The sequence below is a fragment of the Chroicocephalus ridibundus genome, chromosome 1 (genome assembly GCF_963924245.1).
Source record: "Chroicocephalus ridibundus chromosome 1, bChrRid1.1, whole genome shotgun sequence".
Classification (NCBI taxonomy): domain Eukaryota; kingdom Metazoa; phylum Chordata; class Aves; order Charadriiformes; family Laridae; genus Chroicocephalus; species Chroicocephalus ridibundus.
In genome coordinates, this window is record NC_086284.1 from 27,488,396 (window position 1) to 27,505,713 (window position 17,318).

At 37.3% G+C, this 17,318-nt stretch overlaps 1 protein-coding gene across 3 annotated transcripts in view; it reads left to right on the top strand.

Annotated features, from left to right (window-relative positions):
- PDS5B (PDS5 cohesin associated factor B) overlaps positions 1-17,318 on the top strand; it is a 118,946-nt gene that overhangs the window by 35,199 nt on the left and 66,429 nt on the right. For all 3 annotated transcript variants that reach the window (XM_063332497.1, XM_063332509.1, XM_063332506.1), the window contains exons 7-9: positions 3,720-3,800; positions 6,021-6,161; positions 16,653-16,768. In XM_063332497.1, coding sequence (XP_063188567.1) covers positions 3,720-3,800; positions 6,021-6,161; positions 16,653-16,768 — 338 coding nt within the window. The remainder of the gene's footprint in view (positions 1-3,719; positions 3,801-6,020; positions 6,162-16,652; positions 16,769-17,318) is intronic.

A 17,318-nucleotide genomic window follows, 5' to 3' on the forward strand; every position in this document is an offset into this window, starting at 1 on the left:
CAGCTGAGCTTTTTCTTTGTCAGACATCCTTAAAAACCTGTTTCCCTCCTCCAGCAGAACTAGAGAATCTGTTAAAACTGTTTTGTCAAATGTTCTTGGATACAAATTCTGCTGCTGTGCCATTGATAGTAAGAATGAAATTGAAGACCCTTTTCAAATGCCAAGAAAATAATATGTTACAATGTATGGGGGTTTTAGGAATGTTTGCTCTAGGTACAGACTTAAAATTTGGTTTTCCTCCTAAAGTTATAAAATTAAGGACTGGATTGATTCTAGCTTGTTGTTTGGTGTGTGTGGTTTTTTTTTTTTTTTTTTCATTTAAAGGATGAGTACAAATTATTTCACTCTTGATTTCCTTGAACTGTGTTAAATTGGACATTGAGAGGCAGCTGCAAAAGTTAACTGAAAAAATTCAGTGGGTATACATTTATGTCACTGCCAACCCCATTGCAGCAGTACAACTGCTTTTTAGCTCTGTGGCAAAATGTCCTGGAGACCGTTGCCTGTATATACACAAAAATGTCTGTGCCATGCTGTCAGAGAGGTTGCCACTGCTTCTTGTGTCTGCAGTAGAAGTTTGTCAAACATTCTAGAGAACAGGTACGAAAAATGAGTTGGCAAAACTCTTAGTGTCTTCCAGAAGTGTGAAAAGCTTGAAATGCTAGCAACATATACGCAAAAACTCATGGTAGGAATTTAAACAAAGGAGAGAATTTATGGTTGACGAAGATGGTCTGTCTTCAAATATTAACTGCTGAAGGCCTTCTAAGCATAAAAAAAAAAAAAGTTCTCTACTAACATTCTTTTCTGAATGAAAACTGGAGGGTTTTTTTTTTTTTTTTGGGAAAATGTCTGCAGCATCCTGTAAGTCTGTTTTAGATGTTAAATGTAACTTCTCAGCTATCTTGCAGAAGATCTGTGTTCTGCCTTTTCATGGGTTCTTCTTCGGTTTGTCCTTATCAATCAATACTTCTTTCTGCTTTTTTCTTCAAAATGTAGTAATTACTAATGATTACTTTAGTGTTAGCAGCTGATGGCTTAGTTACTACCCAATTCAGGACTCTTGAAAGCTTATCCCCACTGGGTGCTGATGTGCTCTTAGAGGCATCCTGATTAAGATGATTGTCCCCATCAGCGAGGGATTTCTTAAATCATTGAAAGATCTTGAAATATGTCACTTTTTTTTTCGTAAATGTATAGAAAGATTGAAGAGAGGATAACAATAGAAGAGTTTAAATAAACACAGAGAAGAAATTTGCTAAATTAGGTCTTACCCTTATAAAATTTCTCCTTCAGGCAACGTTTAAAGTATCTTTATGGCTACTAAATTAGTCATAAAGATAGGTTTGACATTTTGCAAAAGATCTTTGAACCTATTTGGTAGTGGCCTGGGCTGCTGTTGTTTTAATTTCGGCTAAGGCAATGATACTTTTTCTTGTTTCTACTTTTATCCTTAAGCTGGAAAAGGGAGAAGAAAGCTTTCTCCTGTGCTTTTAAGGCTTCTTTGGCATTGTTATTTTCAGAAAATTTGGACTCTGGACACTTGAGGGCCCTGGATATTGGCACATATAAATCAGATGCGTGAGGTGTGAAAATAATAGCAAACTTTCCTTAGCCAGTTGTGATCTAGAGTATTTTTTCTCTTTGCAGCTTTTTTTTTTTAGATAGAATAAAGTATAATGTGAATATGTTACTCGGGGTTGCAAATAGCTACTTCTAGCATTTATCTCAGCAAACATTAAGGTGTTGGGAGATCTTTTGCCTGGCCTTAAGTAGCTTAATTATAAAAGGTCTCTGTTCTTTTCAGACTTCCTTTCCTAAGGCTATGTGTGAGAATTTATGTTTAATTTTTTTAAACTTTAGTTATTACTAGTTGTATGGATGAATTACGACAGCTTGTGTGAAATGAACTGCTGTGTGAAAGATACAAGCTGAAGCTGTAATTAATGTGAATCAAAACAGATCTGCCTGTTGGAACTCTGCTATGCTGTTCAGACTTGTTTTATACATAAATCAGATCTTGCTCATGATCTAGAGTTCACTCTTACCCAGGTGAAAGTTGTTTTCATTATTTTGGTGGAGGTGAACTGTGGAAGCTGAGAAGGATCAGAGCAAGACCTGCAACTGGCATGCATTCCTTGTTACTGTTATTTGTGGCTTTTAATTCCTGAACAGTCACAACTCTTACTAAATAACAGAAAACATATGCTACAGATGAAAATGCGGTGCTTTTTTTTTTTATAAACCATAAAGAACAATTGGGCGTGCCAGAACCTTCTCTTTTCTGGAACATGGAACAGCTGTACAATGACCCTTGTATCTTGATTAGATAAGGGAAGAGGAAATTACAGGGATGTTAGTATCTTATGCGAGCATTCGAGTATCTTTCCAGAATTGGGATTTTTATTCACCTTCTGTAGTGGCTCTGAGTAAAACAGATACTTCAGGCATGAATCCTTGTAGTCGTTTTGACTTCATTCACCTAACTTAATTCTATCTATAGGCAAGCCGCAGACTTCCTTTGTTTTATATTAGCAGAAAATGTTAATGTGTTCCCACTGCTGTCTAGAAGTCTATTTTACACAGTTTTTGAAACTGAATACAATACTGTCCATCTCTTGCAAATCTTTTCATTCAGATAGCTACAAAGAACCAAGCACATGCAGGCAAAGAAGTAACCCTGGGTGTGGCAATGCATCTTGTGTTTGCTTTTCATTATGCTAAAAGGAAGGTGTTTTCCTTTTATGGATGAGATGTACTTAAAAAAAAAAGCCGAACAACCACAAACTGCCCCTTTATACTATTTCTTGTAAATGGAATAGGCTGGGTATTTTTAAATTGCAAAGACTAAGCAAAATTGGGGAACTATATTTTTACAGAGACATTACCTATTAAAAGACAATATTTTTTTTGGTGTTGAAGAGTTTTCCTTGATTTTTCTATGTGTTAATCAACTCTGCAGAGGGCGTCACAAGAGCTGAGTTGCATTTACTTCTGAAAATTTTTGAAAAATAATTGTGTAGAAATGGAGAAGTGGAGAAATGACATAGCAACTAGAGAGTGGAGAATACCTTCTGGGAAAGGAAGGAAATAATGAAAGAACAATAACCCAAGTAAACAAATGGAGCTATAGGAATGTTGTGGGTGGTGGGTTTTATTTTTATATTAGAGTTTTGTTTATTTGTATTCTTCACCCTTTTTTGCTCATGGACTGAAATTCTAAGTGTGGTGGGTTCTTTTTTTTTTTTTTTTTCTTTGCTATGTCAGTCAAACAGACTTGAGAGTATCTTGAGATAGTGTAGAGAGACTATGATGGTGGTTCACAGGTGGCTTCTTGATGCAAGGACAGAATTGTACTTTCCACCATGCTCCTGTTGAGAGTCTTGCTTCTGTGGTGACTGTAGGCTTTATATCGCTTTCCTGTTTTTTGGGAAGCTGATAAGGAACAGCAGTAAAATGCAGGAACTGAGTTAGATGGGCAACTGAAAAGTAAGCCCTGATTTGCCAGGAAAGAGTTTTCTCAGTAGTATTGGTGGAGACTACAAAGCTCTGTTTGGACTAGGTTTGTTTTTACTGTATTGTCTTTACTACTGAAAGTATAAAAAGAATAGGCTATTTCTTTAATGCGTTTACCAGTGCCTGGTAGCTTTAAATTCTTGTATTTATTTTTAAGATTAATGCATGTGCTTACATCTTTTTCTGTTTTTTTCCCCCCCCAGAATTTAAACAAGCAAGCCTATGATTTGGCAAAAGCTTTACTAAAGAGGACAGCGCAAGCAATTGAACCGTACATTACTAATGTAAGTGAAGACTGCAGACAAATACGGAAATCAATACAATCTTTAACTGAGCTGTATTGTAAAAGGAATGAATTGCATATAGTCAAATAGGGCTGTAAAATAAATTCTTACAAACTCTCAATCGTTCTTTGAGAGAATTGTTATATTAATGAAGCACTGCGTAACCTGTCCCTCTTGAGTCTAATTCTTTACAATATAGAAACAACTAAGCCCATAACAATTTTGATTTCTGAAATGCAACGGATAGTTTACTTTCTGCTGTCTTGGAAGACCTTGCACTTTAATCTTTAATGTGACTGGAAGACCAAATGTACTTATGTATTGTTCTGATAAAAATATATAAACACATTGTTCCTGTGGCAAAATTCTTTTTCTAGTGAGGAGATGAGAATATTTAGAAGCTAGGATAAGTTAAGATAGAGCAGAATTTTAATGCCGTTGTCACATGAAAAGAAGAGGAAACAGAATCTAAGAATAGGTAGTAAGGAAGAAACCCAGCGAGTGGATTGAGGGTTGTAGCCAAATTGAGTGTAGACATCATAGACATTGCAAAAGAAGAAGGATGAGAGGAAATAAAGAACAGACAGGACTATGCTCTAAATTAAGCTGCACAATAGAAAAAAACCCTACACTTTTTTAAAAAGTAATTAAGGACTTAGCAGGTCTCGTGGCAGCTGTCCAAAACCTCAAGAGCTTGAAAACAATAGAAAATTTTCAGTATTTTTTTGTTGCTTTCAGACTTGTAACACTTCTGGTACGTGGAAAGTGGGTAACTTCTAAGATCTTTTAAAAAAAAAAAAAATCTTCAGTGAAAACTCTTACTCCAAATCTGTTAGTCAAACCTCGCATTTGTGAAGGTATTGCTACATGGGAATGTGTTTTAAATGTTCATCTGTAAGGGGTTAGATTACAAACTGCGTGACGTTTTGTGGGTTTTAAGGAAGTCTGTACAATAAGAATCTTCCTCTTATGGAAAATATGTACATGTAGTCTTCTGTTCTTGGTTTCCCACAAGTGGGTAAAATTATGCTGTCTGGTTTCTTTGTTTTGAAAGTTACTTTCTTTCCTAAAATATATTAAAGACACAGTAGGAGTTAGTTGCATAACCAGGAATGTATACATTCTAGACAACTCTGTATCCAGAAAAGGAAAACTTTTCTGCATGATGGTATGGGGTCTTTAACTTCCAATGAAATGCGCTTATCTCGTATTTTCTAGTCATTATTACAGAAACTATTGACTTTTTCTATTGCTTCACTGATTGTGGTTCACTTTGTAACCTTAAAAAGTAGCATTTTTCATGTTTTTAATTTCTTTACTGATATGATTAAACTTGTCGGGTACAGAGGGACGTGATGTTCATCTGTCACAAGTTTGGGAATAGGAAACTGAAGTGCCAGTTAAGTGTATTATGTTGCATTAGTGGCTGATGGAAATAGTATTAATTTGTTTAGCCACACTTATGTGGTGTTTTAATGCAAAGAGAAAAATAATTTTCCAAATTATGTCCTCCCCCTTACAAGTAGGGGATAGTATACTCCTATTTAGTTACTTCTTACCCATCTATTATGAGAGGATATAGTTGAAAGTAGTGTGGAATTAAAATTTGATATTAGAAAATATTTTTTTTTAATGAGAAGTGTGAAGTTTCTCTCAAACCTGTCAAGTTTACCAAGAAAGAATAATTGCTTTACAACTGCATTATGCTGCTTTTAAATATGAATTCTGAACAGTCAGTTATTAATTTCTATGCCTTACTTACAAATCCTCAATGTGCCAACTGTGTGGTGTAGTAATTAGCCGGTTGTTTCAGCCTTGTTTTGACTAAATATTAGAATGCTTTTAAAGTCATTGTTCTCAATAGTGAAATAACTCTAAATATAGTCACATCATAAAAAGAGCCGATGCACTGGAACTTCTCTAAAGTTGTGTTTTTTAAATTATTTTATAGGCTTGCTGTGGTAAGCTAAATGTCACTTTTTATGTGTCTTTCGTTATGTGTAATATTGAATACAGAACAATGATATTTTAAGATTTCTACTACAGAATCCTGATCTATGTGTGCCCCCTACTCCCCCTCCCCCCTTTTTTGTTTTTAATAGTGGTGAAATAAATGTTGTAAGATTAAAAGGTAGATTTAGTGGTAGACAATCATAGGATGTAGAAGAGTGTGTATACATACTGTTGTTATTGATGTATACTCTGTGTTTTATTTTCCAGTTTTTCAACCAGGTCCTCATGCTTGGTAAAACATCAATTAGTGACCTGTCAGAGCACGTGTTTGACTTGATTCTGGAGTTATACAATATTGACAGTCACCTCTTGCTTTCTGTTCTACCACAGCTTGAATTCAAACTTAAGGTAAACACTTCTTACATTTTCTATGTATTTGAAATGTGTGTGCTTTGACTATTAATGTGATTCTGTTTGTTTTTTTTTTAAATGACAAGTTCATCAAATTACTTGGCATATAAAACTAATACTTTGTCCTGGTTTGTAAAGCATATAAACTCTCCATAGTTTAAAGAAAAACTCATAAAAGCCCTCAAAAAGAGTACTTTAACTTCATGTGCGTGTATGTTTGCATTTTGGCTGGGGTTTGTTGTTTTACTTTTTTGGCTTGTATCTTTCAAGCAGTAATGTGATTTTTTTTTTATTTTTTTTTTTGACCCGAGAATCTGACCTGTTTTGTTCCTTGGTTTACTGTAGTATTTATTGTTAAGGGCTTTAATGTGTTGAAAGTACTTGTGCTGCTAGCTGTGCAGAGAAACTATATCTGTTCAGAGTAGTGAATTTTGGCAGGGAAAAGTTGGGCTCCCTGTTAATGGAAACAGATGTACTGACAATTTTGTCCAAATAAGTGCTGTGTGAAAGGTGGAGATGGAGCATTGGACTCCATGAATATGTCGTGTCATCATTGCTACAATGACTCTTATGATTTTTCAGGTTTATTTCTTATGTCTGAAGGATAGCTGGTGCTAGCTATCTATTTTAATAGGTATTTTTCTTTTTGACTTTTAACCATTTCAGAGTGTTTCTATCACTTGGAGAAAGTCAGTATAACAGCTGGTACTCCCTTTGTTCTGCACTACTTTTATTCTATTTGTCATTCAGCAGGGTTTCTGTGGAAGTGGGGAATTTGGTTAGCTTTATGTTACTAAGTTTGAAAGTGATTTGTTACTAAACTTGCGGGCTAATGTGCAGTGGGCAACTTTTAACCTTGCATGTATTTTTATTATCGAGGACGGATTTTAGGTTTGTAGAACCTTTGGCCTGTTCTCATTGCAGTATTTATTATCATAGTGGTTTGTTCATGCCTATTATTTTTTCACTAATGATGCTAGGAAGGCACACTGCTCTTGCTGGATGAGTTGTCTTTTAATAGTTATATCTTTCCATTCACATTTCTGAAAGTAGGGTTCAATTTACTGTTTCCTGTCTGTGTCTTGAAAGTAGACTTTTTTTCAGCCTTTAATTCCTGTTCTTACAGATGGCAAACAATTATCATTCTCATTCCAATAAAAACAGTACTTTTGGAGCTGAAGCTGTTATTAAAGAGATTTAATCTTAACTGCTGCCACATCCTTTTTTTTTTTTCATAGCCATAATTGCAGTAACCTTTCCAGTTTTAGGTCCATGTAAAACTGCAGGTTCTTGAATTGTCTTCCTTGCTCCTTCATTGACTCTTATATTTCCCTATTACAATACAAACTTCTTTTGCATCCTGTTTTATCATTGGAATCAGCAAGTTTAGTTGCCCAACACTGTCAACCTTTTCTCCCTCCCTAGCCGCAGAACTTAGTGTCTCACCCCTCAACTGAGTGATTTCAGCCCTAATCATTTCCATGTTCTCTTTGTACCTCTTGATTTACAACACTTTTTTTTTCATGTTTGTATTTCTGTTCTTTGTTTAGTATACTATTTATATGTTGAATGTGTATTTTGTTGCTTTTCGTCTCCTTGATCCTTACTGTAGCATTCTCCATGTGACCTAAACCATTGAGGGTAAGGTGTTTCTTCTTTGACATGTGTAAGATCCAGTTTAACTATGTTTCCAATAGACACGTAGGTCTTGATAGTTACATTCTTATGGCTCCTATTCCTTGATGTCTTGTTGAACTCGGTTCGGTTTGTGGCCATTCTGAGAGCACGGTGCAGCTTGGTTGAATCATCTTGTTGCTTCAGGTGTGTGTTTTTGATGCCTGAAGTTATAAGGACAAATAATACATGCATGTTTTGTCCTATTGAGCAGGTTAATCCTGGTTTAAATCCTGAGATGCTGGAAAAGCTTTCCCAGGGAAGTTGTGGATGCCCCATCATTGGAGGTGTTCAAGGTCAGGTTGGATGGGGCTTTGAGCAACCTGGTCTAGTGGAAGGTGTCCCTGCCCATGGCATTGGGGTTGGACTAGATGATCTTTAAAGGATCCTTTCCAATCCAAACCATTCCATGATTCAAAATGAGTTGAGAGGTCTGTAAGACCTTTCTGTGGTTAAAAGGGTATTTTGAAGATGAATGTTCTGAAATATTCATGAAATATGGTCAGCCTTTGGTTTTTCTGAGATCAACACCAGTTCATTCTTTATGCAGACCTGCCAGTGATGATTAAATACTTTCCACTCCAACAATAGCTGTGGCTTTATTCTATAGAGCAACAGCTAGTGTCGAGCATTTTTAATTCATGTCCAGGTAAATAGCAGTGTGCTGAGAAGAGAGTGTGATTTCAATGAAATTCAGAGTACTTATGGTAGAAGGCAGCTAATGTTTTGCTGCTTTGAATGAAAAGAAGCTGGACAGCAGTATCCCAGTTAGCTTTACGAAGCCCTGGGTCAGGGTGGGTGGTAAAGGAGAAAAAACATGCTTGTCAGTCCATATTGAAATATGGGAGAGGGGAGATGTCTTTTAGAATAAAGGTCAATATGGTTAATGACACAATAACCACGAACTTCAGTGAGTTCTGCATATTATTCAGAACTTGCCTAGATGGCTTTGCCTTTTCTGGATTACATAGTATTGTGTTTTTATTCACACCCATAGTTTGAGCCTTGCTCTTTGAGCTCACTCGCTGTGGAGACTCTACTAGGTATTTAAGTAAAAGTTTGTGGAGTATATTTAGGTCAAACACATAGTTTCACAGGGATGTCCAGTTTTTGTTCTATGAGATTGTCTGATACAGCCCTTGAATATAGAGGTGTGATAATAGAAGTCAAATGCTAGGGGCAAATACTCAAATAATGCTTGTGGGGTAGAGGGACGGTTACTGTATTCCAGGATCTCATATAGCTGCTTTACTGCTGAAGAGGTTTGCATTGCTCTTAAAGCAGATGATGTTGAAGGAAAGCTGTGGCTACCTCAACTGTTGAGTTGTCAGTTTTGAGGAGTGAAGATGTGTCAGAATGATCTCATCTTGTATGCATTGAACACATGGAAGTGGACATATGATCTGTGCTTTTCAAAGATAAATTGGGTAATTGCTCTTTGTGTTTTTGAAAACATGCGTTTTCTTTATAATTGGCTTCAAAAGCAGTGATTAAAAAAAAAAATTTGGCCAGATGGAGTAGACTCATGTTGATCTTCTGAGCAAGACATCAAGTGTTCTGGCTGACTTTAAAGGTGATGCTTTAAAAAATATTTTCAGGTGCAAACTTGGCAAGTTCTGTATGAATTTGAACAGAACGTGGTATTCTTGATAATTTCAATGAAATTTAATTTACAAGAAATAAGAAAATGCTTTAAGAAATTGATTTATGTTTTGCCGTAGCTTGAGCCATTTTTATCCAAGAGCTGTTCTTTTTAATTTCTTGTCTAAATTGTCCTGTCTAAAAATTGTCTTAAATTCTTGTCTCAAAAGTCTTTTTGCCAGTAGAGAATGATAAATGGTTACTTTCATACAGATGTTAAACAACTTTTCAATTTTTTTTTGCTGGCCCTATCCTGCAGAACAATGAAGGTGATCTTAATAGGGCACAAGACTTTAAAATAAATTGGGAAATAAGAATTAGGCCTCCGTATATAAAAAAAAAAAAAAAAAGACTGATGTGACATGGGACTTACAAAGGCAAATTGTATAGAACTTGATTACTTTCAACCTGAAAGAAATTTCTTTACTTTTTTGGATGTCATTTGGCAGTGAAGTGGGAAATTATTAGCCAAAGAAAAGAAGACAGGGATTCCTGGAAGAATGATACTATGGTTATACATTTTGAAGAATCATCCTTGAGAAACTCTGTCTGTATGTTCTAATGGTATACATATTTTGCTTCCTGCTATTGAGCACTTAAGAGAAATACAGTTTAGTTCATTCTTCCTTCCTTTTTATTTGAGATGCACCAAGGACACAGATGGTGTGGTCCTGGAGCCATGTGATGACTGATGAATCTTGTTTAGTGAATGGGATGAGTCAATTTACACTGAGGGAAGCCTTTCCAGCTATGCTTCCTCTACCCAAAGCAGAATCCTCATCCACATCAATTAATTTGTAATAACATTGCTGAGACCGAGATGTACACTGCCACCATGATGTGGCGGTGGAGCAACTTGAAATACTGAGCTGAATATAAAAAGATACTGATGCTGATGGAGAAATATTTCTGTGCTGCCTGCCTCTCTGGTTCTGTGCACGCATTCCTCCTATGGCTCCTCCATTTTCTTGTTTGGCACTGCGGGGAGTTTTTCAATATACTTTACCCAAGGAGAGTAGGTGCTAGAGACTGCAAAGACTGAAGTGTCACACCAGCAACTTTACTTTTACCTTAATATCAATTGTTTCTGGAGCTTAGAGAGCTGATGCTACCACCACAAAGCATTAACAGCTAGTAATATCTTTGGATGGAGTGGATAGAGTCGTTCTGTAAGCCTTCTGGTGACAGATCACCTTTAGATAACCCGTTGTCTTTTGGACAAGGGAGGAAAGTGGAATGAATTGTCTAGACACGTAGGTGGCTTTACAGGAATTTTAAGAGCATGCTGCAGAACTGGTACACGTTTCTCTTGGAGAATGTGGAAGTGTGGTGCTGTTTGCGGACATGCTGTGCTATTGGGTCTTCTGGACTCTCTTGAGCCTGGCTTATCTAAGTTGATGGTCTCTGTCTTGTGGGACAGACATAACCACCGTTATTCAGGTACCAATGGAGATTATCTGCATGCCATTTTGGTGCTGTCCTCTTGATCTGCATGAGAGGGAGCTTAAAAGCATGGTATGGAGTAAATGGCACACTTCAGTTCCAGTTAGTACTTGGAAAACAAGGTCTGGTAATTAACTGGGTCAAGTTGCTGAACAAATTCTTTCTAAAGATTCATAGACAGAATACAGTACATAGAATGATAGTTTTTCCAATATGGCCACTATAACACTGTCTTGGAATATGTGCTTCAGTAATGCTGGTGGACATAGCCCTTCTTGCTTAAGAAGGGCTATTTGCTGTCTTTTGAGGATTGTGTGGATAAGGTGATGGACAACTCAGCAATCATTTAAAACTTACACAATGTTGCAGAAACTGTATCTCAGTCCTGCTTTGTTGGGAGCTGTTGAAACTTCAACAGTGTCCCATATCTGTGCCTGCATTCTTCCTATGGCTCCTCCATTTTCTTGTCTTGTTGTCAACAGTTCATATGCCCAATGTCTCCAACTACTGACCATCTAAACTAGTAATCTACAAAGAACTGTAACTTTGTTTAGTGGAACATCATGTCTAGCATTCTCCCATGAATACGCTTGGCTTGGTGAATCTGTATTCTGCTTGGGCTTACAAGAACTACTAAATTCTGTCTGATGACGGACTGAAATCTGTGAAGTCTGGGCATTTCTCTGATATCCTGTTTCTCTAAACTGATTCTTCCTGGTATCAGCAACTTTTCCACGAGTTGCATATTCTGTACATGAACCAGAATTTCCATGTAGTATCTTGGTGGTGGCTTTCTCCCACAGCCAGGTGAGCTTCACTGAGTAATGTCCACTGCCTTCCAATTGATTGGGCTGCCTTGTTCTCAGCATCTGTGGCTGATAGGAGTTTTAAGGTGTGAACAAACATCTGTGTCTCTGTGACTCAAGGATCCAAATCTCTTGTTCTCCATCTCCCTGAATTTCTTTTGCACTCTTTGTGGCAGGATACCTCTTGATTTATCTTCATGGGATCAGGATCTTATGGAAGTTCTAGACTATCTCTTTGAGTGTGGGGAAAAATCCAAGGGCTTTCCTGTCAGTGACCAAAGAAATTTTCGGCCATGTATGGAGGGGTTATGAAACTGTTAGTATGGAATATGTGAGACCACTTAGGTGCCTTGGTAACACTGTTGTGCGTATTTGCTATTTTGGCTCTAAACAATGTGGCCACCTAGTGTTCAAGCACCTTGCCTTTTTGGTACAACCAGTGACCGTAAAGTTTGGTCATGATCATAGAATCATAGATTTGCCTAGGTTGGAAGGGACCCTTCAGATCATATAGTCCAACCATCAACCTAACTCTGACAAAACCTGTCACTAAACCATATCTCTAAGCACTATGTCTACCTGTCTTTTAAATACCTTCAGGGATGGTGCCTCAACCACTTCCCTGGGCAGCCTGTTCCAATGCTTAATAATAATAATGCTTTCAGCATACAAGCTTTTCCTAATATCCAATCTAAACCTCTTCTGCACAACTTGAGGCCTTTTCCTCTTGTCCTATCGCCTGTTACTTGGGAGAAGAGACCAACCCCCACCTCTCTACAGCCTCCTTTCAGGTAGTTGTAGAGAGCGATAAGGTCTCCCCTCAGCCTCCTTTTCTCCAGGCTAAACATCCCCAGCTCCCTCAGCCGCTCCTCATAAGACTTGTTCTCCAGACCCCTCACCAGCTTTGTTGCCCTTCTCTGGACCCGCTCCAGCACCACAATGTCTTTTTTTTGTAGTGAGGGGCCCAAAACTGAGCACAGTACTCAAGGTGGGGCCTCACCAGTGCCGAGTACAGGGGGACGATCACTTCCCTCGTCCTGCTCACCACACTGTTCCTGATACAGGCTAGGATGCTGTTGGCCTTCTTGGCCACCTGGGCACACTGCTGGCTCCTACTCAGTTGGCTGTCAGCTACCACCCCCAGGTCCTTTTCTGCCAGGCAGCTCTCCAGCCGCTCCTCCCCAAGCCTGTAGCGCTGCATGGGGTTGTTGTGACCCAGGTGCAGGACCCAGCACTTGGCCTTGTTGAACCTCATACTGTTGGTCTTGGCCCATCAATCCAGCCTGTCCAGGTAACTTTAACTTCTGTGAGCATTGTACATGGTGTTGACTTGGGTGAAGAGTGGAAGATTGCTGTCAGTAACTGGTGTTCTCTGAAATGTGCAGCTTTTGCGTGCTTTACTCCCTCACTTGCCTTTTCTGTCCTGTGTATCCCAAGAATCTTATATCTGAAGAAAATTGGAATGCAGTCAATTGTGTGTCATTCTGTGTCACATACCAAACAAAAGTGGACAAACTAGTTATCCTTTTGCGTCTGGCTGGGATGGAGTTAATTTCCCTCGTAGCAGCCATCAGCACACTACTGTTTGGGCTGTTGTTGGACAGTGCTTGCACAGGTAAAGGCTTTCTCCCCCCACAACGAGTGGGGGCTGGGACAGGGCAGGAGGTTGAGAAGGGGACAGGTGCTCAGTAGTAAAAGCTCAGGGCAAGGAAGAGAAAGCTGGGGGGCTGGGGGGGGTGGGAATGTTTATGCTTATGGCGTTTGTCTTCCCAAGCAACCACTCTGCATGCTGAGACCCTGTTTTCCAGGAACTCGGGGGACCTTTGCCTGCCAATGGAAAGTAGTGATGAATTCCTCTTTTTGCTTTACTTGTGTACACAGCTTTTTCTTTACCTATTAAACTGTCGTTATCTTGATCCGTGAGTCTTTTCAGCTCCTTCTGTTTTTTCCCCTTCCCCTCTCTGTACAGGAGAGGAGAGTGAATGAGAGGCTGTGTGGGTGTTTGGCTTTTGGCCAGGGTCAACCCACCACACCTTTATAGATTTTTTTTTTGTAAAGAAAAAGCTCTTATGTTCTCATGTGGCAGAAAAGGAGTATTGTTAAACTCTAACACTCGGAGAGCTGTGTCAAATCATGGTTGCTTCTTATTGGTAATTATTTTTTTACCTTGTTTTGGAAAGGAGTCTGGGGGATTAGCAGGAGAATGCGCACTGAAATTCATTTAACTTAACCTCTCCTGTGAGGGTCAGTCACTTGTGCCTGAACTTGGCATTATAAGGTGGTGTGTTTAGAGATCTAGCATTGGCAGAGAAGCATTATTGGTGCAGGAGAGAACAGAGGTAGGAATGTATTGTTGTATAGGCCAACTGGTAAAGGAAACTGATATTGCTTCTTTTGAATTTGATATTTGAATTTTATAAATTTGTATTACTGAAAGTGAATACCATTTTAATGTTTAGGAAAATGAAAAGCTCATGAATAGAGTGTTTAGGAAATGACCATAATGGGTTTTAGGTTTTTATTTTACTAAACCAATATGATGTAATTAATAAAATCAATAAAACCTTGACCTTTTGTTATTGTAGAGCTGCCTTTCTTCCTGGATATGGCAAGTTTCAAGTCATGCGTACACTTGTACTCCCAATTCCCCCCAGATCCCCAGTGCTGCTTATTCTTTTGGACTTGGTAGCAATAACAGTCTGACCAATGTCAGCTGTTGTTAGTGACATCTAGGCAGAAAAGCAGCTGCCTGTGTGTTGGGAGCACATACGGGGAACTGAAAATGTAAGTGTTCAATGTCAATTGTTATTGACAGATCATTGTGGAACACTATTAAGCATAAAGAGTGCTGGATCATCCGTAAGAAGAGAAATGAAGAATGTGACTCTTCAAGTACACAATGTCTCACGGAATGGAGAAGATTAATATTTTTTCAGAGTTTATGATAACTCATTTCTTTTTCCTCAGAAAAAGAAGTAGAGATTAAAGTAGAATAAAGGAAAGAGATTGTAGCAGTGATGCATTCATTTAATAAGTAGTACAGGTTTATTTTTATTACCTTTAGGAGCTTATGTAAGAAAGTTTCAAGGAAACCAACATCTGTGCACAAATTTAGAAAGTACCAAATACTCTTGGTCCATAGTCACGTATATTCATTGTTTCTACAAAAGGGACTAAATATGATTGCGTTGTCTTATAATTGGATTAGTGGCTAATACAGTGACAGCTTCTTCTATGGCTAATTCATTAAGGACACTTTAGTTCTTTTTTTTAATGTCTCTCTTTTTTCTATATTTCTGGCTGGGTAATTAAGTAGTTCAATGTTTAGTGACCTCCCTACCCTCTGGGGTGTCTTGCTCTGGATCTGTGTCGTTTACCTAGAGAAATGCAGAGATGCTTAATATTTTTAATATTTTACTGGTTTAAATGGAACTGGATGGGATTTGACTAATGGAGGCTGGTCTAAATAGGCTACAAAAAAATTCTTAACCATGAAGGCACAGAATAAGAATTTATAATGTAATGGACACTTACAAGTTGAAACTCAACAAGAAAAAAACATAATTATTGCAGATTAAGAGGGGGAGGTTGTAGATGGCTTTCAGGAATGTCAATCTGAAATTTAATTGCAAAAATTAGTCAAATGCAGACAAATGTATTAATGGATTTACTATTAATGTTGCTAATACTTAATACTAAAGTGTATTCAGAAGAATTGTAGTCTCTTGTAGTAATATATTAGTGTTAGATTTCTTCATCTTTAACTTTTCTTGCTCTGTTACTTTAAGGATTTTACAAATGCTTTTACTGTTTTTAGGGAGCTGAATTAAAAGGACATACTTGTAAACTTTTCAGACCATTTATGGTATTGAGTCAGATAGGAGAAATAGTTGGTCTTTAAGACTGTTGTGTAGTATTAGAGAACTTTGACAGCTACATTGTGCTCTTATTTCTTGTTCACATTCAAAAGGTGATGTTGAACTAACAAGAATGTCAAAGATGGTAGAAAAGAACAGTATTTTAAACAGACCTTGTCTCTATTACTAGAAAAAACACTGAAGGAACAAGGGGTGAATAATAACTAGTTAATACGAAGTAACTTCAGCTACTCCCTTTTCAAAAAAGTGTTGCAGCTGGTTTTTCTTCTTTCTTTTTCTTTAATGAGCAAAAGAAAAAAAATTGGTGAACAGGAAGTAATTGCACAAATGTTAGCACACATTTCCAAAGTATGTATTAAGCTTCAAATGCTGTGTGTTGTATTAAACAAGTGTAATGCCAACGAGTGTCAGTGAAAATACACTGGAGAAGGCCTTGTTTTATCTCTGTTAGTGCTAATTTTAAATATGAAAGAAAAGTATCTGTTGTAATTCGTAACTTTTAAATGTAGGCTTAAATACAGGACCAGATCCCATGCCTCTCAGATCTTGGGTGCTTAATGTGATCTCTAAAAACTTACTTTCAGAAAACTTTTTTATTTTTAACTAAGTTTTTGTAATCAAATACTATTCTAGAGAACTGTAAACCTTTATGTGCAGACAAATGTAGAATGGGTTTTGTGGTGTGCTCGAATTTATGTAAGCTTGTGCAGGCACACACCAGGTTTCCTAACAGGATCAGTAACCTGCGATTGAGGGCTGTGTATGTATCTGTGTATTTTTCACCAGGCTTTGTTTACATTGGTTTTTGTCTTGACATTGTTTTTTGTTTTCACTGCCTTTATTATTTTGTCTTCTCCTAATTATAGTGAAGGTTTTTTGTCTTGAGATATACATTTGTATACAAGAAAAGCTTATTAATCGGTTTTATGATATATCTAGAGATGTGTAAGTGTATTGGTGTAAAAACTGTACAAAACAGTAGTCTGGCTTTTGTTTGTGTTGTGGCTTTTTTTTTAATTAGAAAAAAAAATGTGTTCATTTTCCAGAGCAATGACAATGAAGAACGCCTGCAGGTTGTAAAACTTCTAGCAAAAATGTTTGGGGCGAAGGATTCAGAGTTGGCATCTCAAAACAAACCACTTTGGCAGTGCTACCTGGGGAGGTATGTGTTGGTTTAGTTCCCTTCCTAGGAGGGGAAAAAACATTCAATGAAGTATAATTCAACTTCTTTTTAAGTGACATAGCTAAGTGTCTGTTTCCACCTGCTGCTTTATCTCAAATGTGACAGATAATGCTAAAGGTTATTTTACATACATCTTCTGCATCGGTGATTCTCCCTTCATAGTTCAATTTTTTTGCAACCATCTTAATTGCCGTTGTCAAGAAAAAGGCATAGTTTGTTTTACTCTTCACAAATAAAACTATTCAATAATCGATCAATTTTAAAACAGCATCAAATGACATTTGCAGGTGATATTAGAACTGGTTTTGAGGCTTTTATGTACAGTATTTGTATACTGATTTCAATTTTTTTAATGGTTGGAATGCCTTAAAAGAGGTATGTAGTATTTACAATGTTGCAAAGACATTTAATCTTTTGTTTTTGAAATAGTCTGCCAGTTCAAGATAGAAAATACAGCTGGAGCTTGTAGTCAGGAGAAATTAAAGTATGATAAAGTATGGCTAATATAATTTAGCATTCAGTTGTATCA